General features: G+C 35.2%; 1 protein-coding gene across 4 annotated transcripts in view; it reads left to right on the plus strand.

The window, feature by feature from the left end:
- Positions 1–26336, plus strand: part of ATRNL1 (attractin like 1) — a 789076-nt gene that overhangs the window by 146377 nt on the left and 616363 nt on the right. For all 4 annotated transcript variants that reach the window (XM_058697871.1, XM_058697872.1, XM_058697873.1 and 1 more), the window contains 5 exons: positions 5712–5796; positions 7119–7327; positions 9906–10024; positions 20378–20510; positions 24922–25103. In XM_058697871.1, the coding sequence (XP_058553854.1) occupies positions 5712–5796; positions 7119–7327; positions 9906–10024; positions 20378–20510; positions 24922–25103 (728 nt within the window). The remainder of the gene's footprint in view (positions 1–5711; positions 5797–7118; positions 7328–9905; positions 10025–20377; positions 20511–24921; positions 25104–26336) is intronic.

Raw genomic sequence — 26336 nt, forward strand, 5'->3', positions numbered from 1 at the left:
TGGAGTCTGCTTCGGATTCTGTGTCTCCCTCTCTCTCTGCCCCTCCCCTGCTCACTCTGTCTCTCTCTCAAAAATAAATAAACATAAAAAAAGACCCCCAAACCCAAAAAACCTATACAACTGGCTGTTAAATCTCCAGATCCTCTTCCTCAACTTCTGCAGATGGGTATCTGCTCCTCCTCTACTCTGCTGAAAGAGAAGGTATTACTTTCTGTGGATGTTGATCCCAGTACCAGACCATAGCTGAAGGTGTCAGTACTATTTTGCAAACAGTGGGATTAACTGAAAATATACATGCTTATGAATGAAACCTCTAGTTTCTTTCTTCTACTTAGGCCCAGAATACTGTTAGCCAGGTTTATAGTTTCTGGGCAAGAAATTGGAGGATTTACCTTAAAGAGTCTGTCAAGCCAAGAGAAAGCATGTACAAAAACTGACCTTTGGAGGTATTCAACTGAAATGGTCCCACTTGTGCAAAGTCCTTATATATATATATGTAATATATATATGTATATATATATTGTATATATATATATATTGTATATATATATACGTATATATATATGTAATATATATATATACGTATATATATATGTAATATATACATATATATATATGTAAGTCTTTTTTCATATATGAAAGTTGTTAGAGTAAATCTTAAGAGTTCTTAAGGAAAGAAAATACCTTTTTTTTGGTATCTATGTGAGATGATAGATGTTTAATAAACTGTTTAATCATTTCACTCTATCTCTCTCTCTATATATATGTATATATACACATATGTCAAGTCATTATGTTGTACACTGTAAACTTAGTGTTGTATATTAGTTATATGTCAATAAACAAGCAAAAAGTATTCCAGCAGTCAACAATATGTCTTGGCCAGGCACAGAATTTCCAAACAGTTTTGTTTTGCTTCACTCTTCATTTTGGAAGGGCAGTGAGTTATCATTTAGACATTTGCAAAATGCTGTTAAATCTGATGAAAATATCAAACAAATAAGAAAAAGTAAATCAAAGGAAATTGATACAATACTGGAAGGATATTATAACTTCAATCTTTATGGACAGAAGATGTTACATTTATGAAGTAAAAATGTGACTTTTAAAAATAGATCATTCAGAAAACAAAAATGGACTTTTGAAATTAAAATTAGTATAACAAATTTACAGATTTTAAGATAAAATGGAGAGTGTTCTAAAAGTATTATGAACAAAGGACAGATGTAAGATAGGATAAAAGATAAAAAATTTAAATGATTATTCCAGAAAACTTGCTGTCTGATTAATTGGGGGTGGCAAAAATAAAAAACAAAATTTTAGATGAGAAGGAAATTATCAAATGAATAATTCAAGAAAAATATCCAGGCTCCAAGTCCATGAGTTTTCAGAATGAAAGATTTCATGAAGCCCCAGAACATACTGACAGCAAAACCCATCATAAAAAGTGGAGATTGAAAGAAGATCCTAAAAGCTTATATACAGAGAAAAGAAATAGTCCTAATAAGTTGTGGGACTCAGTGGTATAGGGTCTTACGAAAGCAAAACCAAAAGCCCGATGATAGGAGAATAATACCTTCAAAATCTGAAAATGCTTTCCAAGTTAGAGTTCCAAGCACAATCAAATAATAAGTATTACAGTGGAATAAAATCACTTTCAGAATTATAGCATCTCAAAAATTTATTTCCGATGTACACTTTCTCTGGAAGCTATAGAATGATGTCTCCTATTGATGAATTTGATTAAACAAACATAAAAATTGATAAAAATTCAAATTCAGGAAATAGAGTTAATAGAGAGGAAATGTGCAGAGAATCATTAGGATGATGCAGCAGCCCTGTAGGTAAGTTTGAATTGGAGAAGAAAGATGGAGTTTTAGTAGGGATGTCTTCAAAAAGTAAATGAAACTGCTAGGTAGCTTGGTGTATTAGGAAATATTGCAAAAACGTATACACATCGAGGAAAGAGTTGAGGATGAATTAGCAGCAGATACATAGAAACCTAAGCCAAAAAAAATAATTTGCAGGGAAAATAAAAGGTTGTTTAAGAATAAAATGTAATTATAATATGCTGCATGGCTCATCTGTGAATAATATGTAATAAATCCTGAATATTGGTCTAAATAAAATGTTAAGTATGCGAGGAGGATGGAGGGAGTGGGATGTATGTATGTATTTGTCTGCATAAGAGTTAAATCTTCATCTTTCTAAGAAGAAAGTCAGTTTATCTGAAATTAAGAACCAAGTATGCCATTTAGAATAAGAAGATAAATATAAAAACGTATTGTCTAGTTTTTTATTTAGAATTCAAAGTGCTTACCTCTGTGATTCAGGAGTAGACATTGGGAAGATATGAGCATGAGAGTTTTTGTGATAAACCTATAAACCTTGTGGGATTATTTGACCTTTATCGTTTGCATATTCATATCTTTGGTTAAAAACAAGCAAAATAAGAACATAACACAGCAGTACAGAAACTAGGTAAGTCACAAATTAGTGGGTCAAGCGTAAATGTTAAAATAATGGTTCTGGGAAGATTGGTATATGTTAATACATAGGAAGATCTGGGAAATATGATATGTGGGAAAAATTAAACTAGATCCCTGGAATATATTCAAAAATAAATTCCAAATGGATTGAAGATCAAAATGGTAAAAGACAAACTGTGCATCCAACCTTTAGGAGAAAATTGGAGATTATCTGTAAAATCTTGAGTTAAGAATAAAAAGAATAAATCATGAAGAAATGGTAAATTTGACCTAGTTTATATATAAACTTTTGTAAAATCAGACTCCATAAACTACATGGAAAGGCGAATCACAGCCAGAGGAGAGTATATATTAGTGCATATAATCAACAAAGGATTTATATTTAGAACATTTAATAAAGAATTGTTAAAATTATTAAAAAAACAAAAATCTTGGGGCACCTGAGCTGGCTCAGTTGGAAGAGCATGCATCTCTTGATCTTGGGGTTATAAGCTCGAGCCCCATGCTGGGTATAGAGATTATTTAAAAATAAAATATTTATTAAAAAACCCAGAACAAAACTCAAATAGAAAAATGGGCAAAGGCTTGAACAGTGATTTTATAGAAGAGTGAAAACAAATGACCTATTAATGTGAAAGAAAAGATGCTCCATCTCACCAGTAACTAGAAAAGAAATGAAACCATTATCTGATTGGTAAAAATTTAAAAGTCTGAGAGAGATACATAACGGAAAAAATGTGATAAGAAGAGCCACCATGCACTGCTGGTGTGAATTTGAGTCAGTGCACCTACTTTGGGGAGTAAATTGGCAAAACCTAGTAAAATTGCACTTGTGTCTTTGTTTAAACTTAGTAATTTTCCTTTTAGAAGTGTACCTGGAGAAACTCTCAAGACGTGCAAAAGAAAACTTGTAACAATGAGCCAAAACCAACATGACTTGTGGTAGGAAAAAATCTGAAAAAGAAAAAGTCTATATGACCTTTAAAGGACAAATGTGTTTTGGTATAATCATAATATGGAATGCCATGGCATGGTTAAAATGAAGAAGAAGAAGGAGGAGGAAGGAGGGAGGGAGAAAGAGAGGGAGACACAGAATCTGAAGCAGGCTCCAGGCTCTGAGGTGTCAGTGCAAAGCCCCCACAGGGGGCTTGAACTCACAACCACGAGATCATGACCTGAGCCAAAGTCAGATGCTTAACCAACTGAGCCACATAGGCGCCCCTACTTATCCTTTAGATATAGGTAAGCTCAGATTGTTGGGTCACTTTATTTTCTAGACTCCAAATGCTTCCAAATGATCTTAAAGATTCTTCTTTGAAGATTTTTGTTACAAACTAGTATCTGGCAGTCTTTCTCTTTGATCGGGCTCTTTTTTGTTTCATTTCTTTGAAGCATATTCAGGTTTCTAATTCTGTTGTTGTAATTCTACAAATAATACAATTTGTAAATCACTTGCTGTGTGTGTACATGTGTCTGTGTGTGTGTGCACGAGTGTTGGGGTTGGGTGGAATTATTGAAATCTATCTGCCTCTAACATTTCCATCTCTTTCTTTCTCAAAGCCTGTGCATTTTACAGGTCACCGTTTCTTTCCAAATGGGAACAATCTTTCAGAATTTGCTACATTTGCTACAAGTATACTTTTAAATATCAAGTATTTATAGACATAATTTATAGAAAATCAGAGGTAATCAACTGGGCCTTAAGCAAATTGCTTAACTTTTCCTAGATCTAATTTTTCATTTCCAACTTATAATACTTGCTCAGTCAACTTCACTGGATTCTTATAAAGATAATTTTAAATTATGTACATGAATGCACTTTGGAAGTTTTATAGTACTATACACATGTAAGCACCCTTCTTAAATGAACATGTAAACTTGGCAGACTATTAATCCTATATATAGGCCTCTTTAATAGTATTTCCCAAAATGTGATATCGAGAGCATTGGCTCTTGGGAATATTAATGTGAAAAGTATTACATGAAAAGTGCTTCTGTGGATATAATATTGGGAAAACACTGTGTTAGGTATAGCTAGACTTCTGTATGTCTACTTTGTCTTTTGAGAGTCTATAATAGGCAGATGTATTTTGTCAACTAAAGACAGATTATACAAACTAAAGAATACCCTCTTTTGTGGGGAGGATTTATGTTCTTTGGAATAGACTTTGGGACATAAAATTCAAGATGTATGTTATTGCTCTTAGTCTTCTAGTTTCATTTTCTAAACTTTGATTTTGTTTTTTCTAACTTCTTTGATCTTAATTAGTAGTAACATTAAAATAAAACCGAATTATTCTTTTATTCCTAGTGTTATAGACATAACTACATAAATAGGAAAACAATTTATTACAACTTTAACTTTTACAACTAACTGTATTTTATTTTCTTGTTCCAAAAAGGCTTCTATAGTACCTAAAAATAAAATTTGTTTTTAAAAGCTTTTACATGTATGTACTTTTATTAAATATCGATGTCTGCCTTTAGATATGTCATGTCTAAGAAGATGAAATCTAAAACACTGTCCCGAGAATGTCACTGAAAACTGAATCACTTAACATCTCAAAAGCTATGTTAGCTTGAGGCTAGGTTATATTGAAATAATACACAGTTTTCTTTAACCATTTTCCCATATTTTTTATATAGCTCATGAATTATTTAGGTTTTTTTTCTATTCTTTTTTGCAACAGAAGTTACTTTATTTTACATAAAATGAACACTATTATTTTGAAATATCAGATGGTTGAAATGATTTAAATATTTTCTTTTGATGATTCTGTTTTTAGGCATTTCACTGAATATTATATATTTCATTTAATTTTGTAATAAGCATGCATATACAATTTGATTTAGTAATTTAACTTTCTAATAGGTTTATTTAGTATTGACAATTCATGTAATTTACTATATGAACCTCTGTTTGTTTAATGAAGATATGTCTTTGGAATTATCCTCCAATGTAAAGTTAACCTCATTCTTTCCTTTCAATTTTGCTGTTCTCATACACTTAAATTTATTTGTGGGAATTTTATGTAGAAGTTATTTTTACTTAAGGAATGATGTTAGTTGAGTTATGATACTAAATTGTAGGTCATGGCAAACTAATGAAAGGCTTCCTAATTGTAATTATTGTGTCTTTAATTTGACCAATGATTATTTTATAGTATTTGTCTTAATTTATTGTTTTATTTCATTTTTTTTTGCCATTCTCTTTTTTTCTAGCTTGTGATGAATGGAAAATATTACCGAAACCAAATCTTCATAGAGATGTCAACAGATTTGGACACTCTGCAGTTGTCATTAATGGGTAAAAGGCATATATTTATCAGTCGTACTATCCTCATATTCTGTTACTATTTAAAAGGAAATATTATTTGTACTTAATGGCATTAGGTATCCCTAGTCTACCATGGAATACATTTTGGTTTGTTAACCATATCCTTTATTCCTTTGTGTTCAAATATATTTAAGAGAAAGGGGAGCGAAGAAAGAGTGCTGAGATAAAACTTCAGATACTTTTAAAAAATTCATCCTGCCTTCTTTCCTTTTAGTAGAGATCAGACAAAGAATGGCTTCTTTTAAAAAGATCAAACTAAAATGATAGAAAGGATAGCCCCATATTTCTAACAAGGAGAGCAAGGAAAGGGTGAAGAATTAGGTTCTCATTTTAGTTCTGTCATTAAATGCATGACTTTTGACAAGGAAAGGGAGAAGAATTAGATTCTCATTTTAGTTCTGTCATTAAATGCATGATTTTTGACAAGTCCCTTTACCTCTCTGGGATTTACTATCTTTATATCCCTTGAGATTTGGGATGGGACGAGCATTAAGTTACTTTCTTCTTTTAGGTTAGTATTATTTTTCTATTTCTATAGCAAAATTTGGTAATGTGGCAGGAAACTCTGCCAGCTCATTCATTAGCTTAAAATTTGTAATTCATAATGACATTCTTGTAAGTTCATTTTATCACCACCTGACTCTAATTTTGTAAAACTTCTTCAATATGATACTAAAAGCAGGTAGAAGTTAACCACAATGAAACTCTGTAATTGGTATCAGTTAGCTTTCAGAATAGTAACAAATGAAATTCAGAGTTTACACATAACACCCCACCCTTCTTTGTTGAAATATTGTGTTATATTGACTTTTATTTTACTTTCTAAGTAATAAAAGATACTACTGAAGTATTTTCTGATCTTTTTCTATTTATTATGTTAATAATATTGAAATTAAATTAATTGAAGTTAAAATTATGCTCTTTTGAAGGCATGTCAAACTTCTTTGTCACTGGTAGTTGAATTAATTTAAAAATTGTCTGGATTCTCCTTTCCAAATTAAAATTTTGAATATCTTTTTGATTGTTTTACTCTTGGTCCTACTATTTTATAAGAGGATGGTAAAACACTGTAAGAAAGACTCTGTACCTAATATCTAAATTCATTGTCAGTATTCAAAAATTATAATTCTAGATAGCAGTTCTAAAGTGTATCTTATCCATGTATAGCACTTTCTGTTTCTAAAAAAATTGCTTCCTTGATGAAATGCAAAATGTATACTTAAATTTATTTTTGAAACTAATTCATTAGAGTTTTCTTAATATTGTTTCTTTAATATTCTTTTTTTTAATAGGTCCATGTATATATTTGGAGGGTTTTCTAGTGTACTCCTTAATGATATCCTTGTTTACAAGCCTCCAAACTGCAAGGCTTTCAGAGATGAAGAACTTTGTAAGAATGCTGGCCCAGGAATAAAATGTATTTGGAATAAAAATCACTGTGAATCTTGGGAATCTGGGAATACTAATAATATCCTTAGAGCAAAATGCCCTCCTAAAACAGGTAAAGTTTTTTTTTTTTCCCCTCCCCTCTTGCATAAAGTTTCTTTACTTGGCTAGAAGTTGTAATGCATTTTGCTTATAAGCATTACTTATAACTTAAAATGGAGAGGGGGTTGGAAACATAAGAGACTCTTAAATATAGAGAACAACCAGATGGGCTAAATGGGTAAGGGGCATTAAGGAATCTACTCCTGAAATCATTGTTGCACTATATGCTAACTTGGATGTAAATTTAAAAAAATAAAATAAATTATAAAAACAAGCAAAAGGGGCGCCTGGGTGGCGCAGTCGGTTAAGCGTCTGACTTCAGCCAGGTCATGATCTCGCGGTCCGTGAGTTCAAGCCCCGCGTCAGGCTCTGGCTGATGGCTCGGAGCCTGGAGCCTGTTTCCGATTCTGTGTCTCCCTCTCTCTCTGCCCCTCACCCGTTCATGCTCTGTCTCTCTCTGTCCCAAAAAAATAAAAAAAAAAACAACAACAACAACAACAAAAAAAAACGTTGAATAAAAACAAACAAAGAAAAGATAATTTCTATTTCCAAAAAAATTATCTATAGCTTTTAGAAATTAAAAATTCATAATCCTTTAATTAAGAATTTTCAAGTTTGAATGTAGCAATGCTTAATAATTTAATTTTTTTTATTAGCCCTTTTTAGATTTCTCTTTTTAATTCTATATGTATTATTACACATACAAAATTTTATGAGTAACCTGGTCATATATATGTATGTACTATTTAACTATATAAGTAAAAAATCTTTTAAAGTATACTCTTTCTGGGGCACCTGGCTGGCTCAGTCAGTTAAACGTCCAACTTTGGCTCAGGTCATGATCTCACAGTTCGTGAGCTCGAGCCCCAGGTCGGGCTCTGTGCCGACAGCTCAGAGCCTGGCGCCTGCTTTGGATTCTGTGTCTCCTTCTCTCTCTGCCGCTCCCCCACTCATGCTCTGTCTCTGTCTTTCAAAGATGAATAAATATTAAAAAAAAATGTCAACCTCCTTCATGAACTGTTTCAGTGGGATAAACATTTCCCTTCCCTTTGCCCACCTGGACTTCCTTCACATTGCTGCCTTAACACAGCTCTCAGGCTAGTGTTGGAGTTAGTTACATAGGTGCCCATCTTCCCCACCATGCTTCTTGCCGAGTTCATGTACCTTAAAATGCTGAAAACTGGGGTGCCTGGGTAGCTCCAACCAGTTAAGCATCTGGCTCTTGACTTTGGCTCAGGTCATGATCTCGCAGTTGTGAGTTCGAGCCCCGTGTCTGGCTCTGTGCTGACAGCTCAGAGCTTGGAGCCTACTTCAGATTCTGTGTCTCCATTTCTCTCTGACCCTCCCTGCTCATGATCTGTCTGTCTGTCTCTCTCTCTCAAAAATAAATAAACATTAAAAAATAAATAAAGTATACTCTAAGAAATATTGTGTTATTGGGGTGCCTAGGTAGCTCAGTCAGTTAAGCGCCGACTTCAGCTCAGGTCATGATCTCATAGTTTCTGGGTTCAAGCCCCGTGTCGGGCTCTGTGTTGACAGCTCAGAGCCTGGAGCCTGCTTCAGATTCTGTGTCTCCCTCTCTCTCTGCCCCTCCTCCTCTTACGTTCTCTCTGTCTCAAAAAATGAACAAACATTAAAAAAAATTAAAATACTGTGTTTCTGAGAAATAAAGTGAAATAATTTATTCTGTATTTGGTAGTTTTTTTCTTCTTTAATATTGCCAAGCCAACCACAGATCTCAAAGATTTTCTAGAATTTTGATGACTAATGTTTTAGTTTAATACTTTTTATAAACTATTGAATAAATAAATAAAATGCAAAACATTACTAGTAAATATTTATGAACAAATGATTTAGATAAAAATTGTCCAGTTTTCTTCAGATGGGTGGGGTTTTATGCATTTTTTCATGCTATAATTAGCTATGTATTTTCTAATACATTAGAAAGTTTTGTTAGTCTGTAATAACTCAGATGTCTCTAAATATCTTTATGAAGAATGATAAACAATGTGTATTTATTATAATGTTTCTTTTATTTTTAAAAAAAAAATTTTTTTTTCAACGTTTTTTATTTATTTTTGGGACAGAGAGAGACAGAGCATGAACGGGGGAGGGGCAGAGAGAGAGGGAGACACAGAATCGGAAACAGGCTCCCGGCTCCGAGCCATCAGCCCAGAGCCCGACGCGGGGCTCGAACTCACGGACCGCGAGATCGTGACCTGGCTGAAGTCGGACGCTTAACCGACTGCGCCACCCAGGCGCCCCTATAATGTTTCTTTTAAATGTTAGTAATGCTTTTTTTCTAGTAAAATACCTGTAAGTCTTTTTCCTCCTCCATAATGGATAAATTTTAAATGGCTGTAGGATCTTGGTGGATTGAATAATTAAAATGAGAGTGGCAGGTATCTCAAAACTTGTAAATACAATTAAACTACAGAGTTACTTCATGTTGAAGAAGTTATTTTGATGGTGATGGCCATATTTATGTTGTAAAAAGTCTTAGTGATTCTTAAACATTAAAAATGTGTGAATTGAGAAGTGTGACATTTCCTTTCTCATCCTGATGTGTTCGTCTCCCATTTGCGTCGCAGCTGCTCCTGATGACAGATGTTACAGATACGCGGATTGTGCCAGCTGCACTGCCAATACAAACGGGTGCCAGTGGTGTGACGAGAAGAAGTGTATTTCAGCAAACAGTAACTGCAGTGTGGTTAGTATTTATGGGTAAATGGTGATGTAGCTAACATGGCTGCTTTCTAATCATTTCTTACCATTTCTAATTTCTAATCATTAGCCTACCATTTGGTACCGAAAGCACTTTGCACATCAACACACTTAGGAAGGGTGTAGGGAATCACTGTTGTGCTATGTTGTAAATTGACTCTAGTTTCTTGCTAAAATTTGTCAGATTCTGTTTTGATTTCAGGAACTTTTACTTCTTCCTATGTCTTTTAAAAATAAACTATGGGGGCACCTGGGTGGCTCAGTCGGTGAAGCGTCCGACTTCAGCTCAGGTCATGATCATGGTTTGTGGGTTTGAGCCCCGTGTTCGGCTCTCTGCTGTCAGCACGGAGCCCGCCTCAGATCCTTTGTTTCCATCTCTCTCTGCCCCACCTCCCCCTGCAAAATAAATAAAAATTAAAAAAAGACTGTAATTATAAATGTAGTCTTCTGTGTTGATCAACGTAGGATCATATAGGTAATAAGTATAAAAATAAGTATATGAGTATAAAAATTATTTCCATAGGATTCTTGTCAGACATGCACGTGCACAAGAGTGGTGTGGTCTGATGTTTTGTTTGCATGCTTTGTGTTTAAGTTTAACCTGAGGTTGACAAGGGTAGTTGCCTTTTATCTGTCTTTAGGTCAGTGGTCCTCAACCAGAGGCAGTTTGTGCCTTAAGGAATATTTGGCAACGTGTGTAGACATTTTTGGTTGTCACAAGTGGCATCTAATAGAGTCAAGGGTTGCTGTTAACATTCTGTAATGCATGAACTCTCCCACCGAAAACAATTATCTGGGTCAAAGTGTCAATAGTGATGAGTTTGAGAAACTGTACTTTGGTAGGCAACTGGAAAAAATTATAAAATTAACGTTTTTGGTAGATGAAAATGGATTAAAAGCAGCAAAAATTAACCTTTTAAGTGGGTAGAATCAAAATGTCCCAAGTTTTGAAGAAGACATCAACAAATTGAAAGAAAAATTTTAAAAAATATTAACAAGTATAAGATTAAGGGATTAAAAACTGTGTGCGGTAGGACTAAAGATTCTCTTACTGGGCTACAGCTAAAATAACTATATAATGTGCTTACAAATTTTCAACTAAATATAACATACTTCTTTTTCTGAATTTTTATTAATCGCCAAAAGTATTGACCTGTTTTTTAAGATAGCATGCAGACGTAAAAGGTAAAGAAAAAGGAGTTTGAAAACTAAGTGAGAAATTTTTATTGTATCATCAAAAAATTTTCCTCAGTATATAGTCATATTTCAAAATATTTGCTTTATGATTCTATTCTAAAATAACATTCAAAAATTAAAATGGAGGAAACTTTTCAGTTATTGACTTACCTGACTGAAACCTTTTTTTCATACATATTGTGTTGGTATATACTTACCAGGAATATAAGTTGGTTTGATAACAGATATACTTCAATTTTATTTGAGTTTTAATGTTAGTATGGTATGACTCTGCTTTGAAAATTTGAATTATTTTTTTATATTTGTATTAATATTCATCTAATGGGGGTTATTTTAGTGAGTAATGTGGATATAGGAGTTAAGTAAAATAAAGTATGGGAATAAGGGACTAAAATGGAGAATGTTATTAAATAAAAATTGCAAGCATATTGTGTTTCAAGCTTTGTTGGACAGCCCTGGGTTTCGACATTGTGTTTAGACATTTACGCTAAATGAAAATACACGATCTCAAAAATTGTGTTATGCAAATTGCTATCAAGTAGTCTTTTCATAGAGTGACCTTTTAGTTTATATTTTATTTTTTATAATGCTATGTTAATAAGGAAAGCACTGGGTGTAATAGTATAAGTGAGCAGATGGCACTCACTTGTAATTTAGACTTTGATGTAATGTCTTTTAGACGGTTTTATAAAGAGGTCTGGTGATTAAGCTAAACCAAATGCTAATGGTTACAGAAAGGTCTGTGAGATTTTAGTGTAATGATGTCCGTTGATACCCTATTTCATTATTTAGTCGTATTTACTTCATTTTGCATACTTTGTGCACTAACAGCTCAAATATCCTGACTGTTTATCTGGTTCGTTAGGCCAAAAAATACCAGCCATGTTTCAGAATAACAGTCAGCTTTCTTTCATCATTGATTAAATTGGCCCTGTGTGTGATTTCATCTATTATATTGGTTCAGTGTCAGCAGATGAATATACTGTTTGTAATGACGAGCAGTACAGTTATTTGGAAGGTGACTCTAACGATGCCATTGTTAGTCTGAAGACTGGCATGAAATAGTTATTCTTCCTTTTATTCAGTTGTTCCGTCATTCTGTCATTTTTATAGGTTATTCTATTTACCAGATGATTCAAGTAATTGTTTTTCTTTTCAATTAGCTGAAAAATGTTTCGGACTATACTCTAATTATCATATAGAATAGTGCTAAGATTTATATTCCATATGAAAACAAAGCTACAAATTAGAAAAAGTAACAGTAAAAAGTATATATGTTCTTTTTTATTTATTTATTTATTTATTTATTTATTTATTTATTTATTATTATTATTTTTTTTAATATATGAAATTTACTGTCAAATTGGTTTCCCTACAACACCCAGTGCTCATCCCAAAAGGTGCCCTCCTCAATACCCATCACCCACCCTGCCCTCCCTCCCACCCCCCATCAACCCTCAGTTTGTTCTCAGTTTTTTGTTTTTTTAAAAAAATTTTTTTTTCAACGGTTTTTATTTATTTTTGGGACAGAGAGAGACAGAGCATGAACGGGGGAGGGGCAGAGAGAGAGGGAGACACAGAATCGGAAACAGGCTCCAGGCTCCGAGCCATCAGCCCAGAGCCCGACGTGGGGCTCGAACTCACGGACCGCAAGATCGTGACCTGGCTGAAGTCGGACGCCCAACCGACTGCGCCACCCAGGCGCCCCTGTTCTCAGTTTTTAACAATCTCTTATGCTTTGGCTCTCTCCCACTCTAACCTCTTTTTTTTTTTTTTTTTCTCCTTCCCCTCCCCCATGGGTTTCTGTTAAGTTTCTCAGGATCCACATAAGAGTGAAACCATATGGTATCTGTCTTTCTCTGTATGGCTTATTTCACTTAGCATCACACTCTCCAGTTCCATCCACGTTGCTACAAAAGGCCATATTTCATTTTTTCTCATTGCCACGTAGTATTCCATTGTGTATATAAACCACAATTTCTTTATCCATTCATCAGTTGATGGACATTTAGGCTCTTTCCATCATTTGGCTATTGTTGAGAGTGCTGCTATAAACATTGGGGTACAAGTGCCCCTATGCATCAGTACTCCTGTATCCCTTGGGTAAATTCCTAGCAGTGCTATTGCTGGGTCATAGGGTAGGTCTATTTTTAATTTTTCTGAGGAACCTCCACACTGCTTTCCAGAGCGGCTGCACCAATTTGCATTCCCACCAACAGTGCAAGAGGGTTCCTGTTTCTCCACATCCTCTCCAGCATCTGTAGTCTCCTGATTTCTTCATTTTGGCCACTCTGACTGGCGTGAGGTGGTATCTGAGTGTGGTTTTGATTTGTATTTCCCTGATAAGGAGCGACGTTGAACATCTTTTCATGTGCCTATTGGCCATCCGGATGTCTTCTTTAGAGAAGTGTCTATTCATGTTTTCTGCCCATTTCTTCACTGGGTTATTTGTTTTTCGGGTGTGGAGTTTGATGAGCTCTTTATAGATTTTGGATACTAGCCCTTTGTCCGATGTGTCATTTGCAAATATCTTTTCCCATTCCGTTGGTTGCCTTTTAGTTTTGTTGGTTGTTTCCTTTGCTGTGCAGAAGCTTTTTATCTTCATAAGGTCCCAGTAGTTCACTTTTGCTTTTAATTCCCTTGCCTTTGGGGATGTGCCGAGTAAGAGATTGCTATGACTGAGGTCAGAGAGGTCTTTTTCTGCTTTCTCCTCTAGGGTTTTGATGGTTTCCTGTCTCACATTCAGGTCCTTTATCCATTTTGAGTTTATTTTTGTGAATGGTGTGAGAAAGTGGTCTAGTTTCAACCTTCTGCACGTTGCTGTCCAGTTCTCCCAGCACCATTTGTTAAAGAGACTGTCTTTTTTCCATTGGATGTTCTTTCCTGCTTTGTCAAAGATGAGTTGGCCATACGTTTGTGGGTCTAGTTCTGGGGTTTCTATTCTATTCCATTGGTCTATGTGTCTGTTTTTATGCCAATACCATGCTGTCTTGATGATGACAGCTTTGTAGTAGAGGCTAAAGTCTGGGATTGTGATGCCTCCTGCTTTGGTCTTCTTCAAAATTACTTTGGCCATTCGGGGCCTTTTGTGGTTCCATATGAATTTTAGGATTGCTTGTTCTAGTTTCGAGAAGAATGCTGGTGCAATTTTGATTGGGATTGCATTGAATGTGTAGATAGCTTTGGGTAGTATTGACATTTTGACAATATTTATTCTTCCAATCCATGAGCAGGGAATGTCTTTCCATTTCTTTATATCTTCTTCAATTACCTGCATAAGCTTTCTATAGTTTTCAGCATACAGATCTTTTACGTCTTTGGTTAGATTTATTCCTAGGTATTTTATGCTTCTTGGTGCAATTGTGAATGGGATCAGTTTCTTTATTTGTCTTTCTGTGGCTTCATTGTTAGTGTATAAGAATGCAACTGATTTCTGTACATTGATTTTGTATCCTGCAACTTTGCTGAATTCATGTATCAGTTCTAGCAGACTTTTGGTGGAGTCTATCGGATTTTCCATGTATAATATCATGTCATCTGCAAAAAGCGAAAGCTTGACTTCATCTTTGCCAATTTTCATGCCTTTGATTTCCTTTTGTTGTCTGATTGCTGATGCTAGAACTTCCAGCACTATATTAAACAACAGCGGTGAGAGTGGGCATCCCTGTTGTGTTCCTGATCTCAGGGAAAAAGCTCTCAGTTTTTCCCCGTTGAGGATGATGTTAGCTGTGGACTTTTCATAAATGGCTTTTATGATCTTTAAGTATGTTCCTTCTATCCCGACTTTCTCCAGGGTTTTTATTAAGAAAGGGTGCTGGATTTTGTCAAAGGCCTTTTCTGCATCGATTGACAGGATCATATGGTTCTTCTCTTTTTTTTTGTTAATGTGATGTATCACGTTGATCGATTTGCGAATGTTGAACCAGCCCTGCATCCCAGGAATGAATCCCACTTGATCATGGTGAATAATTCTTTTTATATGCTGTTGAATTCGATTTGCTAGTATCTTATTGAGAATTTTTGCATCCATATTCATCAGAGATATTGGCCTGTAGTTCTCTTTTTTTACTGGGTCTCTGTCTGGTTTAGGAATCAAAGTAATACTGGCTTCATAGAATGAGTCTGGAAGTTTTCCTTCCCTTTCTATTTCTTGGAATAGCTTGAGAAGGATAGGTATTATCTCTGCTTTAAACGTCTGGTAGAACTCCCCTGGGAAGCCATCTGGTCCTGGACTCTTATTTGTTGGAAGATTTTTGATAACCGATTCAATTTGTTCGCTGGTTATGGGTCTGTTTAAGCTTTCTATTTCCTCCTGATTGAGTTTTGGAAGAGTGTGGGTGTTTAGGAATTTGTCCATTTCTTCCAGGTTGTCCAATTTGTTGGCATATAATTTTTCATAGTATTCCCTGATAATTGTTTGTATCTCTGAGGGATTGGTTGTAATCATTCCATTTTCATTCATGATTTTATCTATTTGGGTCATCTCCCTTTTCTTTTTGAGAAGCCTGGCTAGAGGTTTGTCAATTTTGTTTATTTTTTCAAAAAACCAACTCTTGGTTTCGTTGATCTGCTCTACAGTTTTTTTAGATTCTATATTGTTTATTTCTGCTCTGATCTTTATGATTTCTCTTCTTCTGCTGGGTTTAGGCTGCCTTTGCTGTTCTGCCTCTATTTCCTTTAGGTGTGCTGTTAGATTTTGTATTTGGGATTTTTCTTGTTTCTTGAGATAGGCCTGGATTGCAATGTATTTTCCTCTCAGGACTGCCTTCGCTGCGTCCCAAAGTGTTTGGATTGTTGTATTTTCATTTTCGTTTGTTTCCATATATTGTTTAATTTCTTCTCTAATTGCCTGGTTGACCCACTCATTCGTTAGTAGGGTGTTCTTTAACCTCCATGCTTTTGGAGGTTTTCCAGACTTTTTCCTGTGGTTGATTTCAAGCTTCATAGCATTGTGGTCTGAAAGTATGCATGGTATAATTTCAATTCTTGTAAACTTACGAAGTGCTGTTTTGTGACCCAGTATATGATCTATCTTGGAGAATGTTCCATGTGCACTCGAGAAGAAAGTATATTCTGTTGCTTTGGGAGGCAGAGTTCTAAATATATCTGTCAAGTCCATCTGATCCAATGTATCATTCAGGGCCCTTGTTTCTTTATTGACTGTGTGTCTAGATGATCTATCCATTTCTGTAAGTGGGGTGTTAAAGTCCCCTGCAATGACCACATTCTTATCAATAAGGTTGCTTATGTTTATGAGTAATTGTTTTATATATCTGGGGGCTCCGGTATTCGGTGCATAGACATTTATAATTGTTATCTCTTCCTGATGGATAGACCCTGTAATTATTATATAATGCCCTTCTTCATCTCTTGTTACAGCCTTTAATTTAAAGTCTAGTTTGTCTGATATAAGTATGGCTACTCCAGCTTTCTTTTGGCTTCCAGTAGCATGATAAATAGTTCTCCATCCCCTCACTCTCCATCTAAAGGTGTCCTCAGATCTAAAATGAGTCTCTTGTAGACAGCAAATAGATGGGTCTTGTTTTTTTATCCATTCTGATACCCTATGTCTTTTGGTTGGCGCATTTAATCCATTTACATTCAGTGTTATTATAGAAAGATACGGGTTTAGAGTCATTGTGATGTCTGTATGTTTAATGCTTGTAGTGATGTCTCTGGTACTTTGTCTCACAGGATCCCCCTTAGGATCTCTTGTAGGGCTGGTTTCGTGGTGACAAATTCCTTCAGTTTTTGTTTGTTTGGGAAGACCTTTATCTCTCCTTCTATTCTAAATGACAGACTTGCTGGATAAAGGATTCTCGGCTGCATATTTTTCCTGTTTAGCACACTGAAGATATCGTGCCAAGCCTTTCTGGCCTGCCAAGTTTCAAAGGAGAGATCAGTCACGAGTCTTATAGGTCTCCCTTTATATGTGAGGGCACGTTTATCCCTTGCTGCTTTCAGAATTTTCTCTTTATCCTTGTATTTTGCCAGTTTCACTGTGATATGTCGTGCAGAAGATCGATTCAAGTTACGTCTGAAGGGAGTTCTCTGTGCCTCTTGGATTTCAATGCCTTTTTCCTTCCCCAGTTCAGGGAAGTTCTCAGCTATAATTTCTTCAAGTACCCCTTCAGCACCTTTCCCTCTCTCTTCCTCCTCTGGGATACCAATTATGCGTATATTATTTCTTTTTAGTGTATCACTTAGTTCTCTAATTTTCCCTCATACTCCTGGATTTTTTTATCTCTCTTTCTCTCAGCTTCCTCTTTCCCCATAACTTTATCTTCTAGTTCACCTATTCTCTCCTCTGCCTCTTCAATCCGAGCCGTCGTGGTTTCCATTTTGTTTTGCATTTCGTTTAAAGCGTTTTTCAGCTCCTCGTGACTGTTCCTTAGTCCCTTGATCTCTGTAGCAAGAGATTCTCTGCTGTCCTGTATACTGTTTTCAAGCCCAGCGATTAATTTTATGACTATTATTCTAAATTCACTTTCTGTTATATTATTTAAATCCTTTTTGATCAGTTCATTAGCTGTTGTTATTTCCTGGAGATTCTTCTGAGGGGAATTCTTCCTTTTGGTCATTTTGGATAGTCCCTGGAGTGGTGAGGACCTGCAGGGCACTTCCCCTGTGCTGTGGTGTATAAGTGGAGTTGGTGGGCGGGGCCGCAGTCAGACCTGATGTCTGCCCCCAGCCCACCACTGGGGCCACAATCAGACTGGTGTGTGCCTTCTCTTCCCCTCTCCTAGGGGCGGGATTCACTGTGGGGTGGCGTGGCCCGTCTGGGCTACTTGCACACTGCCAGGCTTGTGGTGCTGGGGATCTGGTGTATTAGCTGGGGTGGGTAGGCAAGGTGCACGGGGGCAGGAGGGGCAGGCTCAGCTCACTTCTCCTTAGGTGATCCACTTCAGGAGGGGCCCTGTGGCAGCAGGAGGGAGTCAGATCCGCTGCCGGAGGTTTGGCAAAAGTATATATGTTCTGAATGAAAATGTGGTGGTTAAATAATTTGAGATTTTAAAAAAATATGGGCACCTGGGTGGCCCAGTCAGTTGAGTATTGGACTTCACTTTGGGTCATGATCTCCTGGTTCGTGAGTTAGAGCCCCACATTGGCCTTGCTGCCCTGGGTGCCAGATCCCGCTTCAGATCCTCTGTCTCCCTCTCTCTCTGCCCCTCCTCCACTCAGACTCTCTCAAAAATAAATAAAAACATTAAAAACATAAAAAATATCTTCTCTGATTTTCTTAGGATGAATAAAGCTGAATATTAATTACTATTTAGTTACTTTTTATCTATTACCTTATAGTATATGTAATTTGCTCTACAGAAATTAACACCTCTGGAATGGAGGTGACTGCAATGTATTTTGCATGGGAAATGACTCTAGTTTATAAATAAATGTTTGGTGGGTGACATTTAAATTGTCTAAGATGATAAAAGTTGCTTCAACCATTTTTAAAGTTTATTTGTTTGAGAGACAGAGAGAGAGAGAGAGACAGAGAGAGAGAGAGAGAGAGAGAGAGAATGAGAGAATGAGCTGTGGAGAGGCAGAGAGAGAGGGAGAGAGAATCCCAAGCAGGCTCTGTGCTGTCAGTACAGAGCCTAGTACAGGGCTGGATCTCATGAACCTATGAGATCATGACCTGAGCCGAAAGCAAAAGAGGCTGACCCTTAACAGACTACGCCACCCAGGCACCCTGCTTTAACCATTTTTATATGTGGGATAGTTATAAGTAAATTTTAACTGTTAACTTTATTGACTGAAAAGAAATATTTAGCTCTGTTACATTAGAAAGCTTGAGGTGAGTATTTATGTGTGTGTGTGTGTGTGTGTGTGTGTGTGTGTGTGTGTGTATGAAGATTGAAGTGGAGCACAGATGCAGCATTAAAGTCCTTTGTGGTTTTTCTCAAGAGTCATGGAAAGAATTGAGCCAAAAATTTTTATCATATTAATACTATCATGTGAAGTATCTGAATCTTGGTGTGTGTAGGGAACTACCTGCAGAGTTCCTATGTTGCCCATTTTTTTCTTTTTTGACCTTTAATCTTTAATCTCTTCATACTGGGATTTAGTTGACATATGATTACGCTGTATAGTAGGATTGATCAAAGTGTAACTTCAGCTTCTTTGCAGTCACCTTAAAAGAAACATGACAGATACAGGAGAAATGTCAGTTGACCAAAATTATTATTTAGTGTCTGTGAGAGTAACATTAGTTTGAGTTATTGAGAAAATAATTTATGTTTATCATCTCTTCAATTTTTACTACTTATCATTTCTACTTATTGCATGATAGTTTTATTACAAGTAGAATTTTGTTCCATGTGCTCATTAAGAAAAATGACTCTGTAGGGGCGCCTGGGTGGTGCAGTCGGTTAAGCGTCCGACTTCAGCCAGGTCACGATCTCGCGGTCCGTGAGTTCGAGCCCCGCGTCAGGATCTGGGCTGATGGCTCGGAGCCTGGAGCCTGTTTCCGATTCTGTGTCTCCCTCTCTCTCTGCCCCTCCCCCGTTCATGCTCTGTCTCTCTCTGTCCCAAAAATAAATAAAAAACGTTGAAAAAAAAAAATTAAAAAAAAAAAAAAAAAAGAAAAATGACTCTGCATTGACCTTATTTATTGAATTGGAAGCTTGTTATCAGATTTAATAGAGTAGGTTTTCATTTGGTGGTTTCTGTTTCAGATTGTGGAAATTGTAAATTATTTCTAATAAGCATATATTCTAGTTCCAGCAGTTATAGTTTAAAGAAATGAGTAAGAGAGATTCTGATTCAGTAGAGTTGGATTTGGGGTTAGAAATCTGAACTTAAAATTTTTATTTTTTTAATGTTTATTTTTGAGAGAGAGAGAGAGAGACAGAGACAGAGACAGAGCATGAGCGGGGGAGGGGCAGAGAGCGAGGGAGACAGAATCCAAAGCAGGCTCCAGGCTCTGAGCTCTCAGCACAGAGCCCGACGCGGGGCTTGAACCCACAAACTGTGAGATCATGACCCCAGCCGAAGTCGGACGCTTAACCGACTGAGCCACCCGGGCACCCCAGAAATCTGAACTTTAAAATTCACGTGGTGATTTATATATACATTGACATTTAAAAATCATTGCTATACAGAGGTAAAAAATAACATGCTTTATCTCTTAACTTTCTAGTCCGTGAAAAACTATACCAAATGTCATGTGAGAAATGAGCAGATTTGTAACAAACTTACCAGCTGTAAAAGCTGTTCGCTAAACTTGAATTGCCAGTGGGATCAGCGACAGCAAGAATGCCAGGCTTTACCAGGTAAAGATTTCAGTCCGGTCAATGAATTTTATAGCCTACAGATGAATACCATTATAGTAAAGAGCATTTACTAAGACATTCCAGTTTCAAATAAATGATAATATTGGAGTAATAATAGCATTGTTTCCATAAAAATAATTTGTATGTTTCCTTCCAGTTCTTCTAAGATGTTCATAATTTCTCTATTTATTATAATACTATTGACTTGATCAGAATCCTTTTTTAATTTTAAAAAATTCTGTCCTAAAAATATAGAAAATAATAAGCACTCAGGCTAATATCCAGATTTTAATAAATGTTAACATTTGATCTATTTGGTTTGCTTCTTATCTTTGAAATTCTGGGAACTATTTTTACTACTTTTTATTATCAATTATAACATTTATAATAAGTTTTATATGATTTAATGAGAATCTAAGTTATGTAAACCAGAGCAAAGTCCATTAAAAAAAGCAATTTTAATTTATTTTTTACACGTATCATTCTTCTTTTTTAATTTTTATTTAAAAAAAAATTTTTTTTTCAACGTTTTTTATTTATTTTTGGGACAGAGAGAGACAGAGCATGAACGGGGGAGGGGCAGAGAGAGAGGGAGACACAGAATCGGAAGCAGGCTCCAGGCTCTGAGCCATCAGCCCAGAGCCTGACGCGGGGCTCGAACTCACGGACCGCGAGATCGTGACCTGGCTGAAGTCGGACGCTTAACCGACTGCGCCACCCAGGCGCCCCACACGTATCATTCTTCTTAGTAAACCCTGAGTACTCTTCCTTTTAAATATAAAAGATAAAATTAGAAAATCAAAAAGTAATATAGATACTTAAACCAGTTCCATCTTCTTGTTATACAGGTAAGTGAGACATACATTGTTTAGGGACTTGTTCAAAGTTGCATGGTTTGTAAATGGCAGGTGTAACTATTAACTGGGTGTTTTATTTCAGTTCAGTGTTTTGCTTTTCTGTATTCCATGGTTTTTGATTGTTTTGTTATATTTTTCAGAGAAAAATTTCTAACTTACGTAATTCTAAAACGTCCTTGAAAATTCCATCATAGGATTTATGTCATGCTTGGAAGTTCATGTAATAAAATAAAAAAATAGATTGCCTTCAAAAGTACCATTAAGATTCTAGAATGTTTATGTAAATTTTAGGTTTTGTTTATATACTGACGTTTAAAGTTTTTAAACGGGATACATGCATGTGTGTGTTCACTTTGAAAAAATTAGAGAATATTAATGAACTGCTAGGTTTTGAGAAGCAATAGTGAGGTGATATTAAACTTGAAAGTAACATTGATATCTAAGTGTTAAATGCTAAAATCAACATGTAGATCAGTAAAAATACTTACAATGTTGTTTTAAAAATCTTGGACACAAGGGGCAACTGGGTGAAGTTAGTCAGTTAAGTGTCCGACTCTTGATTTTAGTCAGGTCATAATCACGGTTCGTGAGTTCAAGCCCCATCTTGGTCTCTGTGCTGACAACACAGATAAATGTATATGTTTAAAGAATATTACTTTAAGAAGAAGAGAATTTGATTGCCAGTGGAAGTTTGGAAAAATAAGTGGTTATCTATACATTGCCCAGGAAAGAATTTTGATTTGGTACAAGGGCTCCACTTGGCCAGGCTATTTCTGTGGAGAATAATAAATACCATACAACAAATACAATATAAAATGCATGATAAACTAACTTCCTGTGTTCTACGTTCATATTTACTAAGCAACCAACTAGGCATAGTTTGTTTTTCCCTATGCTGGTCTCAAGGAAGTGGATGCTGTAAATAGAGGACGCTGTCTATACTGTTGCACTTTAAAAAAATTTTTTTAAACGTTTATTTATTCTTGAGAGACAGAGACAGGGATGAGTGGGCGAAGGGCAGAGCGGGAGAGTACACAGAATTTGCAGCAGGCTCCAGGCTCTGAGCTGTCAGCACAGAGCCCGACGTGGGGCTTGAACTCGACTGTGAGATCATGACCTGAGCCAAAGTCGGACATTTAACTGACTGAGCAGCCCAGGCGCCCCCTGTTGCACTTTTCTAGGAACATTTGTGAATTGCATTTTTTCATTGATCTCATATAAACTTGGAAATTTGCATTTATCTCACTAAACGCATTTAAAAAATTTACTGCTTCTCATTTAACTCTGAAGCTGAGTTGATGCTCAATACTATAAAAGCCTAAACCATAAAAACATTTGGGTCAGCCATATACTTCAGTTTAGTCTCAAAGACATGTGTATTTGTGTCCATTTGTATGATTTTTCACCTAGGTATTTGTCACAAAAGGAGACATGCAAAAGAAATTTAAATCCTTCCTTGATTCAGTAAGGTAAAAAAAAAAAAAAGCCATAACTGAACAAAGCTTTTGCACTGCTTCCTTGAAGTAATTAGGTACTTTGGATTCCAGAAGACAAGTGCTATAGGTGTAGCCTGAAAAAGAAAATAAAAGTATTATAAACAATCTTATTAAATGACAATTATAGTTTATTGAGAGATTACTGTGTTCTAGGTACTGTTCATGGTACCCAATTCAGTAAGACAGCAGTTATTAAAGAACAGGAGGCCCCTGTTTATGGACTCTTTGAGAGGGTCCATGAGGTCAAAACTAGTAATACTAAAATATTATTTGCTTTTTAAATTCTCATTCTGTCATGGGTTTACTCTGGAGTTTTCTAAAGGCATGATTCTAATAGATTGGAGAAGTAGATATGAGAACACAATTGTCTTGTATTAAACCAACATTAAAGAGATTTGCAAAAATATACAGCAGCTACACTATTTTAAATTTTTGTTTGTTTTGGATACTCTAATTCTTGTAAAATAAAATACACTATTTATTTTAAGTTGAAATGATTATCTCCCAATATTTTATTATGAAAATCTTCAGACATATAGAAACTGGAAAGAATGGTAGAGAGGACACCGACCCATTACCCTTACCCTAGATTCTACAATGAACATTTTGCTCTGCTTTATCCCTGCTCTGTCTATCCATCCCTCTATTCATTCATCGGGCCATCTTAATTTTTTTCATGCCATTGTCCTAAACTGTCGGCTGCTGTCCCTCAGGGGGAGAATTTGATGGTACATGTCCTTTGGGCCTGTGTATAGCATAAAGGCAAAAACACCCCAAGAGATGGAAGACTATGTTTGTAATGCATTTTTAAATTCCAATTTTAGGTGAATAGATAAATATATTTTTAAATGGTCAGTTTTAATTTTTAATATGATCAAAGCCAATAGATAAAAAATCCCTACAGAAAAGATCTGTGAGGTCCTCAATAATTTTTAAGAAAAAAAAAGGGGGGGTCTTGAGACCAAATGTTTGAGAATTGCAGCTTTAGAACAATTCCATAAAATTTGTACTAATCCATCTAAAGCTGAAAGGGCGGAAGGCACTGATATATGTAATATGGTATGGAAACTAAAATGTAGTCAAATTTTATAGATCAGTGTTTTAATGAAGCACTTCATTCTTAATTAGTTATGCTAGAGCATAACTTTATAATGTGTTTATAAATATGGTTTAGACAATAGGCACTCTTTTAAGTTCAACTTGTATTATAAGGATCAACCACTATTATTGAATAGTGTGTTTAAATGTTAGAAAGACCTGCATACCTGTTTAAAAATAAACATCGAAAAGCAAAGATTATGGGACGCCTGGGTGGCTCAGTCAGTTAAGCATCTGACTTCAGCTCGGGTCACAATCTCGCGGTTTGAGTTCAAGCCCCGTGTTGGGATCTGTGCTGACAGCTCAGAGCATGGAGCCTGCTTCGGATTCTGTGTCTCCCTCTTTCTCTGCCCCTTGCTTGCTCACATTCTGTCTCTCTCTCTCAAAAATAAATAAACATTAAAAATAAATAAATAAAAAGCAAAGATTATAGCTTCATTTATTAAACATAAATGATACTTCTCTCTCCACACTTATAATTAAAGAATCAAGGACCCAACTTATATTAAAATAGTATACCTGAACTGTGGAAATTAGATTTGGAAAAGAGGAATAACTTTGAATTTGCTTGTTATATGCTGGTTATTTTTCTTTAAAGTGATCTTGTATAATGTAAGCTGGACCCGGGGATGTAAATACAGTAGTGATTTTACTAGTTAACATACCGTATGCCAGTACACTAAAAAACCCTGCAAACAGTCAACACATTTAACAGATATTATAGAGCTATAGCTTATATGGTGCTTAAGAATTAAAGAAAAAAATTAGGATCTTCTGTTCTTCTTTTCCACCAAACTATTAGATAAGTTTTGTTTTTTAAATTATATTGATATATTTACAATTTTTATCATTAAAAGTTGTTTAAACAAATATAGAAATTGTATTTAGAATTCTAAAATAACTGAAAAATATAAATGCTTTTTGATAATCTAAAAATAAGATATAATTTTTTTTGACTAGCTCATCTTTGTGGAGAAGGATGGAATCATATTGGTGATGCTTGTCTTAGAATCAATTCCAGTAGAGAAAGCTATGACAATGCAAAACTTTATTGCTATAATCTTAGTGGAAATCTTGCTTCATTAACAACCTCAAAAGAAGTAGAATTTGTTCTGGATGAAATACAGAAGTATACACAACAGGTAATAACTCTTGTTTATATTATGGAAATATGCAGAAAGTCCTATACTTACTAGCAATGGTTCATTCTTTTTGCTTCTAAATAAATTATTTTTACTAAATCTTGGAGGTAAAAGTGGAACTGACTGCAAAAATCAATTAGCAGTGGACTTATTCTGTATATGTATTTGGGAATAAAGTTTTCTAAATTACACATCTTGGTTTTACAGAGTAAACCACTGCATTTCTTACCAAGAAGTCATTTCATATGAATAAATATATTTAAAATACATGTGCATAAAATTTAAGAATTTGTTCTGAAGTGTAATTACTTCATAATTTGAGATGTCCCTTATAATTAAAACACTAGACCCAACACATTGGTTATATGTATTTTTCTGTGAATGTGTATGTGTATTGTGAGTTGGGTTTTTGAGTTATGCGATTTTCTAGGTGTAGATTTGCATGAAATAATGTAATAAAGGTTAGAAGGACAAAAACCAGTTTGTAAAGTATGTGGAAGATATTGGAACATACAACACTTAGAAACAGTTTCAATATTTCAGGGAGTTTTATGGTAGATGTTTCTGTAAAAAATTGAGTATTTCTTTGAAAATTGTATCAAGATATTATTTTATAAGATTTCTAATAGGAATTTACAGTATTTATTTTCTACTCTTGGGATATTAAAATATAGTCAACTCTTAAGAGTAGATTATGTAAGGAGATTTGGAAATAATTTACTAAATCTAGTTATGAGAAACTTTATTTAGTTCATGTGCTTAATTGAAATATACTAGTATAAACTGTCATAGCATCATAGAAGCTTTCTACATTTTGTTTCAAAAATAAAGTTAGAACTCAAAAGAGATCAAGTAAGTGATAAGACTAAACAATAATATATACCTTAAATCTGAAACTTGTATTAGTTTTGGCCTACTGTTGAAGATAAATATATACACACATATACATACACACCCTATGGTAAATAATGCACAAAGTGGCATAATTTCTATACAAATAATGGATGCATGTCTCTAATACATCTGTTACTCACGAATGTGTGAAACTGGATTACACCAGATTTCAACAACTTTATTTTGACCTTCAATTATGGCTTTTATTTGGACAAATACTCTATTGATACTCCAGAACTCCACTCCATATAGGACAGAGGAGACAATTTTGGCTTGAAACTATTTTAGAGGAAATGTTACCAATTACTTGCCATAGAAATACATAATGTTTTCTTGGTA

This window comes from Neofelis nebulosa, chromosome 13, assembly GCF_028018385.1.
Source record: "Neofelis nebulosa isolate mNeoNeb1 chromosome 13, mNeoNeb1.pri, whole genome shotgun sequence".
Taxonomy (NCBI): Eukaryota; Metazoa; Chordata; class Mammalia; order Carnivora; family Felidae; genus Neofelis; species Neofelis nebulosa.